This window comes from Alosa sapidissima, chromosome 4, assembly GCF_018492685.1.
Source record: "Alosa sapidissima isolate fAloSap1 chromosome 4, fAloSap1.pri, whole genome shotgun sequence".
In the NCBI taxonomy this organism is placed as follows: Eukaryota; Metazoa; Chordata; class Actinopteri; order Clupeiformes; family Clupeidae; genus Alosa; species Alosa sapidissima.
Window position 1 is genome coordinate 8,799,316 of NC_055960.1, and position 23,136 is coordinate 8,822,451.

At 46.7% G+C, this 23,136-nt stretch overlaps 1 protein-coding gene across 5 annotated transcripts in view; it reads right to left on the minus strand.

Annotated features, from left to right (window-relative positions):
* The window catches only part of LOC121707267 (contactin-4), an 88,328-nt gene that overhangs the window by 10,278 nt on the left and 54,914 nt on the right, over nt 1-23,136 (minus strand). For 2 of the 5 annotated variants that reach the window (XM_042089686.1, XM_042089685.1), the window contains 14 exons: nt 20,350-20,476; nt 20,065-20,240; nt 18,897-18,992; nt 15,093-15,296; nt 13,944-14,046; nt 13,059-13,243; nt 12,175-12,317; nt 11,713-11,842; nt 11,426-11,576; nt 4,434-4,561; nt 2,855-3,027; nt 1,069-1,186; nt 428-586; nt 1-29 (listed from right to left, as the gene is read on the minus strand). The exon at nt 1-29 is cut by the window's left edge and continues 121 nt beyond it. In XM_042089686.1, coding sequence (XP_041945620.1) covers nt 1-29; nt 428-586; nt 1,069-1,186; nt 2,855-3,027; nt 4,434-4,561; nt 11,426-11,576; nt 11,713-11,842; nt 12,175-12,317; nt 13,059-13,243; nt 13,944-14,046; nt 15,093-15,296; nt 18,897-18,992; nt 20,065-20,240; nt 20,350-20,476 — 1,922 coding nt within the window. Of the gene's footprint in view, nt 30-427; nt 587-1,068; nt 1,187-2,854; nt 3,028-4,433; nt 4,562-11,425; nt 11,577-11,712; nt 11,843-12,174; nt 12,318-13,058; nt 13,244-13,943; nt 14,047-15,092; nt 15,297-18,896; nt 18,993-20,064; nt 20,241-20,349; nt 20,477-21,241; nt 21,360-21,489; nt 21,527-23,136 lie in introns of those variants that run through there. The other 3 variants (XM_042089689.1, XM_042089688.1, XM_042089687.1) reach the window with 3 other exon arrangements.

Genomic DNA, 23,136 nt, shown 5'->3' on the forward strand with positions numbered 1-23,136 from the left:
TAACATCTGCCCAGGCACGGTCGCAGGCACTGGGATTAGAACATGTTGGAATGAGAAAAATAGACACACACATCAACGCCCAGACGTACAGTGACAAGGCATTGGAAAATGCAGAACACGTTCCAGAGATGTGTATTATTATTATCATGCACACTCGGGTTACTCTCATCCAATCTCTCATTACAGACTTCAAGGATAAAAGGAGATAATTAGAAAGTGATATGCAGCAGCCACAATCCAAAGCATTTTGCACAGTTGACAATGGCCTCCCACAGAGGTGAGATCAAGCTATAGCATGATTCATGGTGCTAAGGAGAGTGTTTCAAAAGGCTTTCTTTCTTTTTATTTTAAATACTGTGTTCTGTGACAGTTGCGCATAAGAGGTTGAAGTACTGTAAAAGGTGCTTTTGAATCAGAGGTATTGTACCTGTTTTGACTGCCTGCCAACCTATGGAGAAAGGATTCCTTGCCTGGACAATGTAGCTGGTGATGGGACTGTGGTGGTCAGACCCCGGGACCCAGGAGAGCTGGGCAGTCGTGTCGGTGATCTCACCCACGACCACGCCCTCGGGAGCGCCAGGGGACCCTGATAAGGAGAGAGAGAGGGACGGGGGTGGGGGGGGGACAGGAGCGGTCAGGAGCGGTCTCAAAGACTTGCTGTAGACGGACAGAAAAGGGCAGGTGACAAGGTTCGACGGAGCACACAAAAGCAAGCCAAGGAGCGCACCGCGCCCGCACAACACAAAAGGACAGAGGCCTTAATATTCATGAGGCGAGCTGGAGATCTTTCAGCTGATGACACACAACACAAAAGGCGTCCCGAGGAACGTGAGGAGCACCGTTAATGGATCGATTTCAGATACTTTGCAAAAAAGAAAAGAGAAGTGGGCAGAAGGAGCTTGATTTTCTGGGTCAAATAATGAAATGGACTGGCATTGTACTGAGCTCTTCCATACACCCCCCCCCCCCCCCCCCCCACCTCCTCCACACTCCCAAACACACTGTTTGATGAAGTCTGCAGCAGGGGTGGAATACCAAGTACCAGCACATTGAAGTGGAAGTCCGTACCTCGCACAAGTAGGTCAGCTGCGGCCGACACACTGTCCACCAACGTGTGCACCATGCAGACATATTTTCCCGAGTGCTTGAGCTGAATATTTCTGATCATCAGGTCACCTGCAGAACCCTGTTGAACATAATGGACGTACAATTTTACACAGACACATACATATATGCAGTGTTGGAAAACATTGGCTGCAGCAAGACCTAGCACATATTTGTGTCAACCATTCACTAAAGCAGCTCATTCTAATTAGCACGGGTCATCATCAGCCAGGTAGATAAGCTAATTAGTGCCAATCCCTAGTGCACGGGTAGAACCAATGCATGGAAGGACTTTTACTTTCTGAATCCGGAGTTTTCTACCTGTGCAGGATAATATAATATGCGGCTGCATATGTGTCAGTGCTCTTGACTATAAATACCTGTGATACAATCCGTATGTGGCATGTTGAAACCCAGATGGCACATGTACCTAATTGCTTGCTCTCACTTCTCGCCCTGTCCTGTGATGATAGAGATGACTTGTTTGTTGTGAAGTAAATCACCTCTTTCCCCAAGGCAAAGGTAAGGATACCCCCCGCGGCCAGCAGCCATTTAGAGTATTCTTCCACCCCGAGTGAAAGAAAAAAAACACGAGACATGTCAATCAAAAACAGCCAAGCTGAACCGGCCTGAAAATGGCTTATCTGCTTGCGCCAAAGGTAATGCTTCCTCCATCTCTCTCTCTCTCTCTCTCTCTCTCTCCCCCTAGCTCCTCTTCTCTCTGCTTGCTAATGAGATGTCAACCTTGCACACCTGTGGAAGAGGGAAAGGTGAGCAAAGATGTTTTGCCACCTCCATATTCTGAAACCAAAAAGTAATAAAAAAAAACATGCCTTCCAGAATACAGAGAGAGAGAGAGAGAGAGAGAGAGAGGGGCTGAGGCAAAAGGAAATGTCAGTCCCCTGCAAATAGTTGCAGTGTCTCCTTGTGTGGCCAACAGACTACTGGGGGTAAATCATCATCAAGGCGACTGGTGAGTGTCTGTTTGCTTTGCAAGCAGGTAGCTCACTCCTCAGGCCCCCTCAGGGTCCAGGCCCTGAGTAAAACTGCAGAGTGTCATTTAGACTGCAATAGAAAAGAGAAACGCAGAGGGGAAGAGAGAGAGAGAAAGAGAGGGATGGAGGGAGAAAGAGAGAGAGGGAGGGAGAAATGGAGGGAGGGGGAGATTGCTCACACAATGAGAATGTGGCAAACAATACGTAGCAGACAATGTTGCAGGCCCCCCAAGGATTTTGGTCAGGTCTGAGGAGTGTTCCTGAGGGAGCCCGGTGCCTTTGAAGTGCTATCTCTCTGACCTCTCCCTCATGCCTGGGGAGCGCACTGTTTTCAGCAATAAAGTTTGTTGGAGGGGGCTTTTTTTCCTAGAGTAGCAGCTTTTCTCTCTTTCTCAAAAGAAATCGCTGTTACCTGCTGCTGCAACATCCACCCCCCCCATTCCACCCCCCCCAACACACGCGCGCGTACACACACACACACACACACACACACACACACACACACACTTCTGTCTCTCTCTTTCTCCACCACCCAGCACCTCACCACAGCAGAGATCTCATATTTAACACACACACATGCACATAAACACACATACACGTACATAAAGACACACACACACACACACAGATTTCTGTCTCTCTCTTTCTCCAACACCCAGCACCTCACCGCAGCAGAGGTCTCGTATTTAACACACGCACACACACACACACACACACACACAGTGGGAGCGTGAGAGGAAAGCATGAAGACACACCCCGCCGATCATCTCAAAGTGATCCTGCCTGGTGAAATCGAGGAGCTTGCCGTTGAAGAACCACTTGAAGGTGGGTTCTAGAGTGGAGTCGGTGGAGATCACGCAGGGGAACACGATGCTCTCCCCCACAGTGGCGTCCATGCTCAGGGGCGGCGCTGTGATCCTGGTCGGCTCTGCAAATAAGGAGGAACAGGAGAGGAAAAAAACAAAACACATCAAAAGCATCAAATGGAGTGTTAAGTGGTCAAATACATATATAAACAAATAAGCAGGATGGGGGGGGCATGTCAAATGGAGTGTTATTCAGCCAAATATGGCCAAGTGGTCAAATAAATATATAAACAAATAAGCAGGATGGGGGGGGGCATGTCAAATGGAGTGTTATTCAGCCAAATATGGCCAAGTGGTCAAATAAATATATAAACAAATAAGCAGGATGGGGGGGGCATGTCAAATGGAGTGTTATTCAGCCAAATATGGCCAAGTGGTCAAATAAATATATAAACAAATAAGCAGGATGGGGGGGGCATGTCAAATGGAGTGTTATTCAGCCAAATATGGCCAAGTGGTCAAATAAATATATAAACAAATAAGCAGGATGGGGGGGGCATGTCAAATGGAGTGTTATTCAGCCAAATATGGCCAAGTGGTCAAATAAATATATAAACAAATAAGCAGGATGGGGGGGGGGGGGGCATGTCAAATGGAGTGTTATTCAGCCAAATATGGCCAAGTGGTCAAATAAATATATAAACAAATAAGCAGGATGGGGGGGGCATGTCAAATGGAGTGTTATTCAGTCAAATCTGGCGGAAGGGTAGAATGTGTTGATTCACTTATTGCCATTCTATAGAGCCAAAAATAATAATGATGAAAGCGATCTCCATGAATCAATATGGTTCCCCCTCAGGAACACAAAGAAGATGACATTATAAATCTGCTAATGCGACCTCTGGTCTGTACTGCTGTCTGTTTCTCAGTCACAGTCTGCAAAACTCCAATGTGATCACTTAGAAATGGCCTTAAATTACTCAGATTTAATTAACACATTTTGTGGAGGGTAAAAAAAAATGCTTTATTGATATAGTCTCGTCGTAACTGAATAATGCAGGCTAATGGAACCACTATGCCAGCTAGGAGATGGATAAAAATTGCATATGTATAAGCATCCAATATTAAACCAGCAAAAACAGGAAACTGCAACAACAGCACATTTTTAATTAAGCTTGCGATGTATGACTTCCTGGGAAGGAAGAGACCATTTCTCCTCTGAACACCACAGATGCCAAGGCATTCCCCCCATCCAACCACCTCCACCACCACCACCACTCACCACCACCACCACTGCCACCACCGCCATCACTATGACCAATAACTCACAGCTGACAAAACCCAGGATGAGTTATGCCTCTGTCAAACCCACAGGAACATAAAACAACTATATATTTCATTATCAATTTCATGCTTGAGTTAGTATTTTCCGTTGTTTTTATTTTTTTTTACCTTCCCTTCCCGTTCTCTTCCCTTCCCTCCCTCCCCGTTCCCGTGACAACGTTAGAATTGGCGCTTGTGTCCGTACCTTTAACTACCAGCGTGCCAGTGCTGCTGGCGGTTCCAAAAGGGTTCCGGGCGACGCAGGTGTATCGGCCTCCATCGGATTTGCTAACGTTGGCGATGCGGAGAGTCCCGTCCTCCAGGATGGTGCGCCTGATAAGAGGGGAGGAGGGGGGTCTGTTATCGGACTCGTCTAAGCATCAGTGAGCCATGCCATAACGCTGCAGGATTAGTCTCTCTGTCAGGCAGGAAAACAGACTTTTTCACTGTTTAAAAGTGTGTGTGTGTGTGTGTGGCTCTGACTCCTATGACTGTGTTACTGTTATCTAAAACTAATAACATAACTTCAACCAAATGATGTTGGTTGCATTCCAGAGAGAGAGAAAGAGAGAGTGAGAGGGAGGGAGAAAGGGTATGGACAAATGGAAAATGTAGGGCAATTATCCTAATTCAAGAAAAAAAGAGTGCTGCTGAAGAGTTGTCATGCTATGGAGAGCACAAAGGAATAAATATGTATTCTGTATAAAAACAGTCCCGGAGGACCTCCAGGCTAACAAGGACAGGAGGCAGAGATGGGGAGATACTCCACTAGGGAGAGAGGATTCACGGAGGATTGAATCTTTACCACCGTCCTTATCATTATAAGACATGTGTGAGATGCTATCACCACACTAAATGCCATTTCCAAAAGGCAATAAAGAGGGGTACGGCTATGGGGATGCTGCAACCCGTGAACGACAGTGTGGATTGGGAGTCTATCGTAGGGATCTTTAGTGGGACGCTGGCGGAAAGCATATGATGGTAATACAGAAGGTACAGAGGACACTGATCCAATCCAACCATGAAAAAATGCACCATCAACCAGAGCGACACGTCTCTCATTTACCTCTCCTAGGCCTTCTGCAGACCTTCACGCAACGTTCAGGCGAACGCGGGATGCATGCAGATAGAAAGAATAATAATAATAAAACAATATGGAACGTATTCAGCATTCCATTTTCTTTCTGGCCGTCTGGCGATGAAGAGAAGCGGAACCTGGGACGATGAGCCGGGACACAAACACAAGCCCCATATATAAATGATCCAGTGCCCTCACAGCTGCCGTGACCTTCTGGCTGTGAAAATCAAACAGCCGCTCGGCGAGAGCCGCTCGCCGAGAAATCAAACAATTTCTCTGCAGCTCTTAAACATTAATATGTATTCTCCGTGGCCGCTGCCGCCTGGGCCTCGCCGAAGCATGTCTCGCACACGCCACATTTCTCTTTTTTCCGCTGATTTATTGACAAAAACATCAAACGCTGAGTGATAGAGGAGCACTGGGAACATGACCCACAGGGTAATGAGCTGCAAAACAAATAGTAGTAATAAAAGTACAGAACTATCTGCTTTACAGAACGGTGGGGAACCAAACAAAACTGTTTCAGGCCTCACACTTTGTATTCTCATCAAAGCACAGTGGCTGTGTAATCACTTTTTGCTCTCTCTCTCTCTCTCTCTCTCTCTGTCTTTCTTTCTTTCTCTCGGTCTTTGTCTAGTCTCCTTCTCACCGTGACCGGCCCATGGAATATGATAACTAATCAATGCTCCTCCGTGCGTGTTGGGGAAGGTCCAGTGAATTACGGAAAGGCCGTGGAGATGTGGCAGCGTGTATTGATCAGAGACCAATGCCACCTTCCTTCCCTTTAAGCTGCCCCCCCATACCTAAAGCTGGAGGCCATATGAAGGCAGAGCAGTTGCAGTTGCCTGGGCTGTCCACCCCCCCACCCCACACACACACTCACTCCCTCCCTCCCCAACACCAACCCACCACCACTGCTGACACTTGTGAAAAGGTAGCCCCTCCTTTTCCCCAACTCACCTGACAATACCCGCAACATTTAAGCTGACTACCTTCTCCTACACGATCAAACACGCTTACAAGCACGCACGCACTTAGTTTCAAATGTTTGTAATTACACGCGGTGCCGGCAACCGTGACGCAATTCATTCATGCGCGATCGTTATTTACACATCCTTCTGTTACTCACCCAACATCTGCAAACATCATAGCGAATGACGTGGTACTAGGGTTGCCACCTGTGTCTGACAAAAATCCTGGACATTTTGACCATCCAATCAACCTTTTTGTTTGTAAGCAACGGCGCCTTTCGCACATCTAACCCAAGATAAAAACCGTCAGACCACCGGTGGCACCGTCTCCAGCAACATGGTCCAGAGCAGCCGTGCCAAGGCTAGAGGAAGGTGACGACGTGGAGCAGTACTTGACCACCTTTGAGAGACTGGCTACAGCCTACAGGTGGCCCCAAGCAGACTGGGCTATATTCCTGGTGCTGTATCTGACCGGTAGGGCACGGGCTGCGTATGTAGCCATGGATCCGTACGACGCAGTGGATTACCTCAAGGTGAAGGATGCTATCTTGGCAAAGTACGAGATATGTGCAGAAGTGTACCGGCAGATGTTCAGAGACCCGAACCTGCAGGGGGAGACCCCGAGAGAATTTTACAACCGGCTAAAGGACTTGTACGGCAAGTGGATTAAGCCGGCCGAAAAGACTGAGGAGATTGGGGAGATCCTCATTTTGGAGCAGTTCCTGCGCTCCCTGTCTCCAGATGTGCGGGTGTGGGTCAAGGAGCACGACCCACACACAGGACACAAAGCAGCAGAGCTTGTGGACTCTTTTCTTGCTGCTCGCCATGGACCAAAGGACTTCCGCCAACAAGGCTCCAGCAGACCAGTGTCTAAAAGTAGGTCTGTGGGGTATGGGAGTGGAGTTGGTCCTAGATATAGCGAGCAGAATAGGGGTCCAAGCACCAGACATTACCCACCACAGCACAATGCTCACACCAGACCTACCAGCCCGCCTACATCCACACCCCCCATGCTACAGCTATGTATGTCACTATTGTGGTAAGCCAGGACACCTTATTAGAGAATGCCCTGTCAAGAGAGCAAAGAGCTCTATGTGTGCCATCCCTGGGCCTATTAAAGACCCTTTGTATGTTGGCAGGGTACAGATCATAGATGTCACCGTAAATGGCAGGCCAGCAAGAGCTCTTCTTGACACAGGCAGCACCCAGACTCTCGTGCAACCCCACCTGGTGGATCAGCCCGAAACGCTGACAGGGTGACGCCTCAGAGTGTGCTGTGTCAACAGAGATGAGCATGAGTACCCTATATCTGTCTCGAGGTACAAGAGCAGACTTACAAGCTTAAAGCTGGTATTGTTAAGGGGTTGAGCCACCCAGTTGTTTTTGGCCAGGATGTGCTCATACTGCCAGAACTGGTGCAGTCTACTCTGCCTGTGAGTATGGTTGCAACCAGGCCTCAGACCAAGACAGAAGCCCAAAAGCTGTTACAGATACTGCTAAGAGCCAGCTGCGCAGAAGAGAGAAGCTGTTAGGCACAGTTCAACACATGGCTGAGTCAGAGCCAGAACCGGTTCCTGTTGCCCGAGACTATGTATGGGAGGTTCCCAGTGATTTTAAAGAGCTACAGAGGCAAGATGAGTCCCTAAAAGAGCTCTTTATTAAGGCTACAGAAGTTGAAGGGGTGAGCACCGGCCAGGCAAAAGCCCTTTCAGGAGAGTTTTATTTGTGCAACAGGGCCTGCTATATCACCAGCCTGAAGGGAGCAGCACTGAACAGCTAGTAGTCTCCCATAGTCTTATTATTTAAAGGAGAATTCCGGTGTGATATTGACCTAAAGTGTATTGAAACATGATACCGAGTGTGAACGTATGTCTCATAGCCCATCTCGGCTTGTCCCCTGCACTCCAAAATCTGGCGCTAGTTAGCCGATGCTACCAACAGCTTTTTCAATAGTGGTGCTTCGGCATCGGGCTAGCCATGCAAATAAATCACTGTTTTACACCCATTTACGAGGCTCAATGTATCTCCACACTCCAGTTTCTTCCAGTAGCAGCAACTGGAATCCATGCATTTCCACTGAATTATTTTTGGAATCTGATCCCTTATCATACCTGTTCATTCTTACTCGTTGCTCGACTTATCGTGACTAAATTCAAGATGGCTGCAAACGCTAAACTTTGTGAAGATACTGTCTGTATAAATCGTCTTGTATGTAAACTACCAGTGCTTTTTCAAAGTTCTCAATGTCTCGTTTTAAATGTCAGGGCCCTCAGAAGTCTACCAATGAAGTGTGGAGATACATTGAGCCTCATAAATGGGTGTAAAACGGTGATTTATTTGCATGGCTAGCCCGATGCCGAAGCACCACTATTGAAAAAGCTGTTGGTAGCATCGGCTAAGTAACGCCAGATTTTGGAGTGCAGGGGACAAGCCGAGATGGGCTATGAGACATACGTTCACACTCGGTATCATGTTTCAATACACTTTAGGTCAATATCACACCGGAATTCTCCTTTAAGACCCAAGATACTGACCTTAGGTCATGACATTCCCTGGGCAGGTCATTTGGGGAGTGTAAAAACACTCCAGAGAATAGCTGGCAAATTCTTTTGGCCAGGCATATATACTGATGTACACAGACACTGCAAAACATGCCCCACATGTCAACTCACAAGCAAACACAAAGTCAAGCCTTTTCCACTACAGCCTCTCCCAGTTATTGATGTGCCATTCACTAGGATAGGAATGGACATTGTTGGCCCCTTAGAACGCACACAGGCAGGCCACCAATATATACTGGTAATCTGTGATTACGCCACCCACTACCCTGAAGCTTTTCCCCTACGAAAGGTCACGGCTAGAACTATTGCCCCCGTACTTTTGCAGTTATTCTCCCGGGTAGGGATCCCTAGGGAGATACTAACTGATCAGGGAACAGCCTTCCTCTCCAATACCATGAAGCAGGTGTATGGGTTGTTGGGGATTAAGGGTATTAGGACCACTCCTTACCACCCCCAGACGGATGGTCTGGTAGAAAAGTACAACCAGACGTTGAAGGGCATGCTGAGGAGGTTTGTGGCTTCCAACGGCAAGGACTGGGACCGTTGGCTCCCCTACCTCATGTTCGCCTACAGGGAGGTTCCCCAAGCCTCGACGGGGTTCTCCCCATTTGAGCTCCTGTTTGGCTGACAGGTGAGGGGCCCACTTGATCTCCTCAGAGATGCCTGGGAGTCGCCAAAGGAGACCACCACCAACATACTCACCTATGTCATCACCATGAGAGAGAAGATGGAGGAGATGACCAACCTGGTGAAGGACAACCTTCACCAAGCGCAACAGACTCAGACCAGCTGGTATGACCAGAGAGCAAGGCAGCAAACCTTCCAGCCAGGCCAGAAAGTTCTGCTACTCCTGCCTACCGAGGAGAACAAGCTGCTGGCCAAGTGGCAGGGACCTTACAGCATCAACAGGAAGCTGGAGCCCACCACCTACGAACTGGAAATGCCAGAGAGGAGGAAGCAGCAGCAGGTGTTCCACATTAACCTGCTGAAAGAGTGGCACGAGAGAGAGGTGCCACTGAGCCAGCAGCTGCTGGTACAAGCAGTGAAGGAGGAGGAAGACATCCTGGAGCAGTTCTTCCTCACAGACCATCCAGCAGGAGAGATCGACATCACACATCTCACCCCACAACAGCAGCAGGATTCTGCTGAAGGATTCTACTCCAGTCCGGCAGTCCGTTAGTCCTTACATTGTGCACACAAGCATTAACAATACACTGATAGCTCTTACTTTCACTTCCTGGTCCTGCATCACTTTGTTTCCCCAAGGAACACGAGCCCCAGGGCAATGGCTATTTTATTCCCTGTTTGGGACAGGGGAAAGTGTTGTTTTGAGTGGGGGAAACTATTGTTGCAATATAAAGTGATTATCTGCACTGTAGTGTAATTATTATTTAATTATACATATATTGAAATGTTATTATTGTATAATATGGACATTATGTTGAATTATGCTCCATGTATGATTGTGATATATGTATAATGTATGATGTAGCATTGTATAGAGGAAATTACCCTGGCATATTAGTATCTACCAATTAGAGGTGATAGACGGCTTTATTTAAAGCAAGGGATTTTTGCCCTCAGGGTGGGAGTATGGAGTATCAGCTTGCTGAGAGGTTGGATACAGAGTGTTATTGGAATTACGAAGTGTGCTTGAATTGAGAAACCGGTTGGTTGAATTTTGTTTATTTTTTTCGGAAAAGTATTTTTTGTTGGCATTGTGCCGGAACACGTTTTTTATAGCACTGTAAATAAATCTGCACTTTTCACCACAATCCACGTTTGCTGTTTGCTGTGTCTTCACCCCATCACCGCCCAACCTCAGTGTGTCCTTGTCGCCACCATCCTGTGTGGACGTGGGTTGCAAGGCCCATTTTTCACAACACTCCAAATTAAAAGTAAAGAATCAGAGGCAGACATCCCAGGGGGTAGAAAGTGAAGATTTACACCTCCACCCTGACACCCCTCCCCTCCTTACCTCCCTCCCCTCCTCCCTTCATCACCACCCTGCACATCTGCATGGTGCCTCTGTTTCAGCGAGTTCTGCCGGCCCCGTAAGTTAATCATGATGTGTGAGACAGTTCCGCTCCAGCAGGGATGCCTACAATGCAATGGGCCCCGTCTGGTCATGCTTTCAGGCCTATCTGCTCTGTCCACTCCAGCCTGTGAGGGTATTTTATTCCCCCGAATGCGCTGCAGCGATCACCTGTAACTAACAAGCTCATAATCAGGAGATTCTGCTCCACCTCGTATGCTCAAGGCAAGGTTGAGCACTGCAGATAAATTACTAGTCTGCCAGGGGATCTAGCCAGGCCATGAACTAAAAGGCAAGAAGAGTTGGTGCTTTGGTGCTCAGTGTCAGCAACTGCTTCACTTTGACCTTGCGAATGAGGTCAGGCAAAACGTCTCTGGCCATGATCATCACAGGGCACACAGCACGGAGCAGTAGACGTGATCCAAGCCAAGGCTACTGTAGTTACGTTCTTATGTCAGTGGGAGAACAGCTAAGAGAGCAAATCTTCCTCTATGAGAACATCTCTGCTATCACTATCGGGAGTTCAAGCGCTTGGCGGCGAGGTGCTGTTACCGCTTGGTGTTCTTCAGGAAGTCGCCGCCCCTGCGCCAGGAGTAGGAGGCTCGGGGGGACGCGTGCGGCCGACACTCCATGATGGCCTCCCCGCCCTGCTGGATCAGCGTGGACTTCTTCACCGGGTTCCTGGAAAAGTCTGGCGGCGACGCTGCCAAACAAATCCCCCCCACCTCACAGTCAATCACTTCACACTGGATTACTGGCCCTTGCCTTGCCTGCACATCTCTGCTGTGCTTGTTGTTGTTGTTATTGTTGCTGATATTTTGGTTGCTATTTTTGCTTACCCACTACTTTGAGCTCAGCGCTGGCATAAATGACCCCATGCTGGTTCATTGCTGCGCACTGGTACATCCCTGCGTCCATCACGTTGATGTTGGTGATGAATAATCTGCCCTCCTCCACTCGTACTCTATCCTAGTAATACAACAATAATATCAATAGTTCAATCAATGGCACAGTCAAATAGTAACCTTGTATTTAGTTAGTTTAGTTGTTTTGAATTGTAACTTATTCACAATAGTAGTCATTAATACTATAATAATATAATAATAGGTCATTGGTCTTTTATACTTCCTTTAGGTAATGTTCAGTCAAATAAACACTTGAGTCAATTTGTTTTTATAATGAAATGAATACTATAATAATATACTAATTAGTCACTGGTCTTTTACTGTATGTTTCCTGTAGGTAATGCTCAGTGAGTTATGGGTCCACGTGACTTCAGGCGTTTGCCAGTGTGGCCTTACCTCGGTCGTGATGAGCTCTCCGTTCCTGAGCCATTTGTATGAGGGCCTGGGATTGCCATTAGCCCGACACTCCCACTGCAGGCTGGCCTCGATGGCCATGTGCGCGTCCCTCAGAGTCTGTGCCCAGTGCAGATGCTCAACATCTGTCAGACGTCAGAATGACTTTTGTTAGAAGGTCAGCCAACAACAGAAAAACAAAAAAAAAATGGGGGGAGGGAAACCAGCCCAGTTTACATTCTCATCAGACAAATAACATGCAACCAAAATGGCAGCACCTGTTTTGAGTTGCTCCTGCTGCTGCTGCTGTATACTCAAATGTCATTAGCAACTCAGTCTGTTCAGAGGCATCTTTAGAGGTGCCCCCCCCCAACTCTTGAGGCAGACTTTTTACTAATGGCTTTCCAACTAGAAAGCAACAGCCTGACCTCTTCAAAAGCACATCACTGGAAGGTTAATTGGTACAAATTAATTCCAGATTATCTTGTCTTTATAATACCCTGCCTTAGTTCTGGCAAAATGCAGACTATGATTTGTGGTCTCGTTATTTTAATTAGACTTGCTAAACTGGAATACAATAAATCCATCCAGAAGCTACAGCTGACTGGTTCCCCCTATTTCCAGGATATTCCTTCAGCACTCATTTAATTAAAACTATACTTATTGTTCCCCCTCGACTGTGATTTTGACAGCTATATGTGCAACAAAGAAATCAACACAAAACATATGCCATATGACATATATTGATTACATATATTTTTGATTTTAATTAATACTCAGATATCTACCTCCTCTCGTTCCATTCTCTCAGGCAATGTAAAGAAAATGTGTTTTGCTTAACACAATTATCATGACAATATTTGTACAAATCTGTAATCTTATCATACTGTCAAAAATGAGCTGTCCTCTGGCTACGTTTCGTCCTCTAGCGTTCTCGGCGATGCACTCATACAGGCCGGCGTCCTCCGGGCGGAAGTACGGGATCTCCAGAACCCCGTTGGAGTGGTTGATTTTGATCTTGCCAGGGAGTGGGCTCCCATCTGCTCTCCGCCACGAGATGGAAGGCACTGGACTGGGGTGAGACAATCAGCAATGTCATGCCAAGGTCACGCCAAGGTCACGCCGCAACCGTGCCGCAGCTCACCGCAGCGCGGGTGTCATTGTTTTACGCCACATTTGCAACACACAATAGAACAAAAAACCCAACCAAAATCAATACATCAATGAAATCGATAAAGGGCTAATTGAATTTAAAGCATTGTGACTCTCATGGCAGTTCACCCCCGTTAGCTTTAAGTGTAGGTTGAGAATCAAACGTATGCAATGAGCCATGACGACTCTAGCTTTAAAGTCAATGAACAAACCATGGCTGTCGGTTCCGCTGTAGATAAAGGTGCTCAGTGCATGCCTGCCATGTTTCCAAGCCAGTCAATACTCTGGCTCATACACAGAGGAGTCAGAGTCTTTCACCTAGGCCTCTGACATCATCATAATACCATGAATAATTCTCCATGCTCCTTCAAAGCACCCAGGACTGCTTAACATTGCTGTCATACGCCACCATCCATTATTTAGGCAGCTAATGTGTACACATTTCCACTACCATGTCTCTGGCGCAGACGGGCCGCAGTCACATTTTCCACAAATAGACCTGCATTGATATACTGCACAGCCGAGTGTGAGTGTGATAATCTCCCGCAGAGTCGAGCAGCCCTGCTCTTTTCTCTCCAAGGCCCCCGGGTCCTGACGGAACACAGAAAGGCGGCGCTTACTTTCCTAAGGCGAAACATTCCAGCTTGACCGAGGATCCCTTGGCAACGTGGATGTTTTCTCCAAACTGGACTTCAATCTTTGGCTCGTACTCGCCCATCACAGCTGCAGTTGCCAAAGCAAACAAATAAATGGACAAACAAAGACAGAGATAAACAAAACGGGCAGAGAATGACCAGCATCTCTATTATTTGCAATCTGCTAAATTGTCTGACCACTGGATTTCCAAATATCTCCATTCCTGGGCTGCCCACGGGCACACTAATGACCATCTCCACTGGCTAGCTGCTGTTTGTACACAGTGCCATCTCCATACTACTGACTGTACATAATGTCTATGTGCAAACGGACAAGGAACATTAAACAAGCACTGGTGCTGTGTTATTCGGCCTTCTGGTGCCTTGCGTGAGCTTGCATATGTAAATGCATCTACACTTGTGCGACCATATGTGTGTTTGTTTCTTTATGTGTAAATGCACAGTGTGTGAGTGTGCTTATCAGTGAATCTATTTCATGCATGTGAGCATTTATTTGATGTACTGTATCATTGTGCTCATGTATGTATGTGTGAGTTTATGAGACAGAGTTTAGGGATTTCATTGTTGCCACATGTTTGTGTTCGTAAAATGCCCGTGTGTATATGCCAATGCTTCTCTACTATCTACTATATGTGTGCATCTTCACTTTGTGAAGATGTCTGTGTGTGTGTGTGTGTGTGTGTGTGTGTGTGTGTGTGTGTGTGTATGTGTATGTATGTGTGCATGAGTGTGTGTGTATGACTATCTATGTACGTGTGTGTGTGTGTGTGTGTGTGTGTGTGTGTGTGTGTGTGTGTTTTTGACTCTCTCGCTGTGTGTATATGCCTCCATCCTACAGAGCTCACTGGTGCAGCTGAGAGGCGATGAGCACACACACGCTCGGTGTCACAGAGCCGGGGCTAAACAAACGGCGTCACACTCCATGCCTCCCTGCTGTCTTAAAACCCCTGCTCTCCCTCTCCCTCCCTTCATCACTCACACTCTTCCCCTCCATCCCTCTCTCTCTCCCTCCCTCCCTCCCTCTGTTTCTGCCACCTCCTGCAGCAGCACAGGCCGGTTTCCTGCGACTGCGAGTGTCCTGGGTTATAGGTCTGCTGTCCGGCATGGGCTCACCGTCCGAGCGCAGGACCACGGTTGAGGGGGAGCTGAAGACGGTGGCGTTGGTCATCACGTTCCTCATCACGCACGTGTAGTTGCCCACGTCCGACGCCTCCACCTTGGCGATGTAGAGGTTGCCCGTTCGCTGGGACACGAAGCGTCGCTTGTCGCGGACCAGGAACCCCGGCTGCCCGTTGAAAATCCACGAGTATTTGATCTCTGGGGACACGTACACATAAAACACATCATCACATCATCCTTATCATCAAACATTCAGTGATGGATAAACACACAATACATTTTCAAATTTGTCTTTGTTATCCAAATTATCCAAGAATAGCAGTTTGATAGATCTTACCTGAGGTTTGCATATTTTCCATTAAATCAGATGTACAGCATATAGAATATACACTATAAGCCAGCTGGCCTAGTCAGAACATACACTGCATAACAAAGGCTGGTGAAATATGCTTTAGCACAAGGTGAAAGTACACGGAAAGAACACAAAGCCCTGGCAAAGGTGCCCAGCATGTCCGTGGAGACCCGCAGAAACAGATTGCCATGATTCATCCAACGCCACGAAAAAGTCCCCTCACAGTACGCCACCGCGCTCCACACACCAAGGCCTTATTTAAACTCCATCCTGCGCATGCTGCGCGTTCCCAGGTTAGGTATAATTGTAAAAAGCGCTCATTTATTTTTGCCACTTCAGTGATTAATGATGCGTGCTTGTGTCATTGCCTTTGAGGTTTCAGTGCTTTCTTTGCCCTATCTGTGCCTTTGTGCTTCCTGGCCTACAGCACATTGGGCTTTTCTGCTCGTGACTGAGCCTTTACGAGGAACACAGACGCGCCAAAGGCAGCTTGTGTGCGTGTGTGTTCACTGCATTCGCACCTACTTCAGCAATAGACGTTATTACTCATTTTAATCATTCAGAAGAGACCAGGTGACAGTCACAAACATTTGCACAGCAAGCAGCAAACATTAGCGATTACGCTGCGACAGAGCAGAAATACTCCTCAATGAATAATATTTCCATATTGAATTTACTTCAGGCATCCTGCTCACGCTATGAGCCCTGGATGGAATTATAATTTGGAACAATTGGCAGTCTTATTAGCATAAGCTCTTTCGCCACACACGTGACAACTGTATAGCACATAATAATCATAAATACACGTGTGTGTGTGTGTGTGTGTGTGTCTGACTCTTTCGCTGTGTGTATTAGCAATCAACCATATCACACTGAACATAACACAACTCTGCTATTTCAAATCCCTTTCTTTATGATGGTCTGGCGATTTTACCAAGAGCTGGATGGTAATGGCTCAAACACACATGATTACAGTACAGTCTAATATACAATCCCCCGCAACCAAGACAACTGACCATTATGAATTACAGTTCCACTGTGATGCTGTAGAGCAATATGATGCTACCTTCCAAGGACAGACACACACACACACACACACACACACACACACATACACACAAACACACACACTCACATCCATACACACAAACACACACACACACACACACACACACACATACACACAAACACACACACACACACACACACACACACACACACACACACATACACACACGCTGCTGCGGAAGAGGATTGATTTTTTTAATTCCGTCTCCTCCCTTTGATAGTTGATGGCCAGCTTCCATTGACACTGTCCGATCACACGGGCTGCAAAGTAATTTGAGACTTCAAGAAATGTTATGGTGATCAGGGGCATGTCCCTCTAGTCCTGACAGCCCCTTCCTAGCAGTGGCCGCTCTTAATGAGACAGAAAAGGAACGAGGTGCAGCGGGGTCTGCAAACATCAATGTCAAATTAAGGAGCGCTTATTAGCAGGGCCAAGTGTGTGAGTGTGTGTGTGTGTGTGTGGTGTGGTGGTAGGAGGGCATTAACACGAGTCTCTGTGTGTGTGTGTGTGTGTGTGTGTGTGTGTGTGTTGCGTATGTGAGGCTGGCAGAGGCTGAGGAAGGGTAGGCCAGGGTGTTGGCAGTGATCAGAAACACATTATACCCTAAAGCCACTCTCTTTTTCTCTGTCTCCCCTCTACCCTTCTCTCTCTCTCTCTTTCTCTCTCTCTCCCTCTCTCTTTCTCTCGCAATTGAGTAGACAGTGAAGAGTAGCAGCCGCCTGTCTGGAGAGAAAAGCAGTGCATTAAAAACATTAGAGGGGGAGCCATGGCAGAGTGACAGGCCTCTCATGATTATCAGCCGGGGGGGGGGGGGGGGGGGTTATAGGAGGGAGAGGTGTGAGAGAGGAGTGCAAAGGGCCCCACTGCTCCAAGGGGCCTGAGTCCCAAAGCACCAGAGCTCTGCCGGGCATATCATCTTAAATCTTCAGACAAGACATCGTCACTGGAGCCGAGCTCATTCCAGCACACACTTGAATGGATCTCTGTTTCATTTCTATTCCTCCTCCTCCTCTTCTTCCTCCTCCTTCTCTTCCTCCATTCTTCTTCCTCCTCTACCTCTTCAGGCACTTGCCCATTATCAGTTCTCAACTAACTACCAGCTGCCTTTCAACCCCAGAATGTCTCGGCACTTCATTTACTGTGGATGGAGAGCACTGCACAGCAAAGAAGCTTTTGAGCTTCCAGAAGATTCTATCGCTTTCCATGAATTCTCCTTCTCACAACGAAAACTCTCCAAGCTTGTTAAGATTATGACTATTCCCAATGCTGAAAACAAGCATCAAGGCAGTTTTGGTTTGTTTACCCAACTGACAACTGTTTTAAACCTGCATAACCTTGAAATGCACCTGGGCCCAGTGCCATCTCACATCAAAGACATAGCCGTGAAGAAAGGTGAAGAAAGAGATGAAGACATGCAGTGCAGGGATAGAGAGAAGTAGAGAGGAGAGGGAGGGAAAGCGAGATAGAAAGAGGTAGAGCGAGAGAGGTAGAGAGAGAGAGAGACAGAGAGAGATAGAGAGAGAGAGAGAGAGAGAGAGAGAGAGAGAGAGAGAGAGAGAGAGAGAGAGAGGGAGAGAGAGAGACAGAGGAGCTGGTGTCTTGGTGACCACAGGCAGGGCTGGGGACACAGAGAGTGGGAGGAATGGTGGCGCGCTGACTGGCATGAAATGGCGCTGGTGGCATGGTGTGGTGGCGGAGGTGTGAGCTGGCTTTGAGGAGGGCTAATCAGCTGCAGCCAGACGCAGAGCCACCACCACACTGCAGAGGGGGCAGGATACATAGGCCAGCATGAGCCACCGCTACCTGCTCTTTATTTTTACCTACCTACACACACACACACACACACACACACACACACACACACACACACACACACACACACACACACAATGATATATTTTCATATTGCATTCCAAGGACACAGGTCACATGCTGGAAAAAAGAGCTCAGAGACTCGAGAATCAAAATCAGCAGCTCAGGTGGAGGAGGAGAAGGGCGAGCTCTTCAGTTGACTTAAAATAGTTTGGGGAAAAAAGGGACCACAACCTTGTCCTCCGGAGTGCCTTCAGAGAGAAGGCAGAGGTTTTCTCTTTTACAGGAAACGGGCAGCATCACAACCAGATTTTTAGAAGTGCAATGAATCTCTCCTCTGCACACCCAAGAGTAGCACACTCTCCTCTCCACTAACACGACTTACTTAAACAAAACAATGAGACACCCAGCACTTAACAGACCGCCACTATCGACTTGGAGAGCAATTTGACAGAAGTTACATTTGGCAGCCCATGTTCACAAAGGTCACCAGCAGAAAGGGGGACAGAGAGGCAGGCGAGGCGAGGCGACTGGAGTGGAGTGACCGAACCCCAGTGAACCTTACCTCCAAAATGAGGGGGCGGACCGCACAACAGAACAACCGCCTGACCTTCTCGCACCAACACGGCGTTCCTCGGCTTGCTGCTGAACGGCTGCAGGACTGTGGGAGGATGCAAAGCACACACACACAAAAGGTCCTCCATTACTTTTTATTAGGCGCACTGCCAGGCAGGCACAGAGAAGGGGGGGAGGGGGGCACCCACACTCGGGACCAGAACCTTTAGAAATACCACTCAGATCCCACGGGATGACCCGGCAAATATCAGCCGCACAATAAAGCCATCAGTCATTTCATTCAGCTGGCTAAGTAAGCATCTTAATCGCACATGCAGCATGGGGTTGCATGGAATAATATTGCCATCGTCTGTCTAAAGGAGAATTTTCCTTTATGCAACATTTCATGTGGTCATACATTAGGATATAATGCATACTGTTGTTCCTCACGGATTTATGAGACACTCTACAGTAACAAAGTATCACATTTCAGTGACGTATTAATGTATGGTGGCTTGAAATATGGTGCCAGGCATGATGAGTTTCACATCATTTTAGATATGCACTAAGAGACTTTTTGGCTTCAACTTGTGTTTCCATTACCTGACATATTTTCTTTTTTCAGAAATAATAAATGATAATAGTAAGTATTAAACTTAAGAGAAACTGTCAATTGATTTTGAAAAAAACAAACAAAGCTAGAACATTTCAAACAGGATATATCTTTATCTCCTTGAAACATGGCTGTTTTCAGGTCTAAACATATATCATTTTATAAAGCCTATTGATTGGTCGATGCTTCCCCTGTGGGCTCACTCCCATATCAGGACAATAACAGACCTGTAAGATCTGGATCTGGAAAGCCAAACACATCGAGCAGGTGTTCAACAGACACCCTCCAGACATTTCCGCTAAACATGTGCCATGCTATCTCAGCTCGTACTCGGGTAATGAAATATGACAAAGCATCATTTCATGTTGTGACAGGTGCTGGGGCAATGCTTAGAATGGGGGCCAATGGCACAATACGCTAAACAGACATGGTTTGAAAGAAGCAAAATCATAGGTGGCGATACAACTACAAAGCTGCAGGCTCCTAAGGAAAGTAATTAAAATAATGTAACATTTCCTTGTTAACTGGAAGAAAAGGGTGTTTTGATGATTAAAATGCTGCTTACATGCAAACTGCACTTTAGCTTCCCGGCTGACAATGGTTCCAATGGCATTGCTGGCTATGCACTGATACATGCCGCCATGCTGGCTGGCTTGTGGTCTCTTGATCAACAAGTTTCCTTCCACAAGGTTGTAGTTGGAGTCCATGTCAATATCAATGTCTTGATCGTTGAACTTCCATCTGGAGGGTGTTCAGAGAGTAAACAATCACACAATAACCTCTAGTCTGTAAATGTATTACAATTGGTTGAGGCAGCTGAGATGAGCTAATGGGGGAAAAAGGCACTCACCTGTAATGTGGAGTGGGGTTGCCTTTAGCTTTGCAGTTAATGAACACCTTGTTATCTTCAGAGTTTAGCGGGAAAACGCTGTCACTGGGCTCTTGAGTGAAGACAGGCCCATGCCGGATATTTCTCTCTGGAGGAGGAACACAGCATACGGTCAAATACAGTAACGTAGTATACAGTATCATCCATAGTCCATCCACAGGATTACATTAAGACACATTATGCATGTGGACATGTTATTGATTTACTCTCAAATCCTCCACTTGACAAACAACAAACTTAGAGACTACCACCACAATAAGAGCCAGAAGGGCATTCAGACAAATGCCCTTTCTTGCACTGTTATTTGTGGATCTGTCCAAAAATGTTATTGGCCCTTTGAATCAGGCAGGTAGTTATTTTCCGTAATCCTACTGAGAAACAGACCGACAGACAAACAAATAACCTCCACCAAATGCATAACCTCCTGGGTGATGTAATAATTATGACGATGATGATCATCATCAAGATCATGATGATAATGACCTCTTTCTAGTAAATTTCAGGGCATTTATCACCCTAATTGGAAGCAGGAATATTGGTACTCGTGTGAACTTCCTAGCAGAAGAGATTAGGACCAGAATGCAGCTCTAAGACAAACCCTCAGCTTTCCAGTTAGCAAGAGGGGTAATTAACAGATTACAGATAGCTCACTGTGCTTATTAGCTGAGTCTTTGGAGCACATGAGAGGCAAATCCACGCAGTAGTCACAGCTTTCACTTCTCCTGTTGGAATCCAAACCCGATTTAACGTGCCATCCCTTTCCCTGGCAGTCACTGACAGGCACGCCAGCCATGTCAGGTCTGTTGTTTTGGGTAAGCGGGAGCCAAAAACACTGATCCAGGGCCATAATTACCTCGTGTTAGGATAATTACTCTGGTGAAATGTATCCTGTCTTAAATGGATAAACGCCGCGGCTTCTTCGAACTAATCGTCTTCGCCGCCCGCCTGCGCCGCCGCCATGACAAAGTGGGTCTTCTCCCTCATGGTTCTCCTCCTCACTTCTCAGCTCCTGCAAATGGGCCTCTCCCTCTCTCCCTCCCTCCCTGCCTGCCTGCCTGCCTCCCGCGTGGTGGATGATATGCATTTTTACAGGTCTCTCACCTTGACGAGGACAAAGCGAAGTGCTCCCTCCCGCATCATCAGCCTAATGAAAGTGGGAGAGCGCTTTGCCTAAGGTGCAGGCCTCCCTTTTCTCTTTTTGCTCCATAGCAGCTGCGCTGCTTTCACTCCCTTTGTATGTCCTTTAAATGAAGTAAATTAATGACCCGTTTCAAGGAGGGGTCACACGTCGGTGGGAATGAAGTCTTTTTGTGTGACATTACATCAAATGCAAAGGCTCCTATAGTCACCTATGAGCTGGCTGTTTCCAAAACAACACAGCAGTAAATATGTATGCAAAGCCAGGTTGTGCATATATACATATTTAAAAAAAAATCTTTCATGGAATCCAGGGGTAAATGTCGTACTTGACTTGTATACCCACAGGCACTGGCTGAACATATAATGGCTTTGACCTGTGATGAACTCAAGATTATCACGTGCTACACTCATAGTGTATAAAATATATAATAAATCCACTGTCATGTATGCAACGCTGCAATCTGAATCTGCATTACATGAAGGCAGAACTCTCAAGACCCCCTACCAGCAAAGTGAGGGTCTGACATAGTATCAAAAGCAGGACAGGATAATATGCAGATGAACCAGTACTAAGCAGCCTCACTATTAAGCCATGCAATCAGGAATCACCTGTGGCAAAAATGTAAATGGCTCTGTAATCACATGCTCATTCAGACGCTGGGAAGCTCCTGTTACCTCAAACCTGAGACTGAATGTGATGTACTGGTAGATTCTGATTAGGCAGGCATTTTGCCACTTCAGTCTGAGATTGTGTAAAATAGGCTGGAGAAGTTTATTCCAAAAGTATCCAGGCTTATTATACTTGTGTATGTATGTGTGTGCGTGTGTGTGTGTGTGTGTGTGTGTGTGTGTGTGTGTGTGTGTGCTCCAAGCTCCAAACCTCATCTGATTATTTTCTGACAGGTGAAAGGTCATCTGCTATATCACACTTCCAGCAAAGCAAAATGCAAAATGCACGAACACTGAGGGCTACAGGAGAGTAACAGGACCATAATGAATTGGAGAGCAATACGCTTTATGAGTCCATGGCTTTACAAAGCTTCATAATCTCAGAAAAGGTTGCAGGGTTAAGGTTAGCAGTTGTGAGCTAAGTCTGTCCTTGATCTAAACAAGACGGTTATTTGTGAGTATGAACCAGAGGTGAAAGAAATGAGTATGATGAGAGGGTGCGATGAGAGGACAAGCTCAACATATAAAAACATGGTTCGGCAAAGTGTTTTTTTGTTTGTTTATTTGTTTTAATATTGCTTTACCACACCTTTGAGGCTCATTGTTAGTTAGTGAAACAATACTCTTTACCAGGGTGAACTTATTCCTTTAAATCACTTGTAATAAATGCATAAATAAATCAAATCCAATAATACAGTGCAACAACATATAGGCCATTGTCCATTACAGGAGTTTTATGCATAATGCATGTGAATTGTTCCAATGATGACAGCTTTGATGGAAAGCCAGTGGAACCACAGGAGTGTGTGGATCCAAACTGCCAAAAGCATTAGGAGGCTTTTTGAAGACACCAGGAGATGACGAAATGGGGAAGAAGGCACGAAAAGACCTGTTTCCCCCCACAGGGGCTGAGACGCATGCAGATCAGGTGTGCTGTAT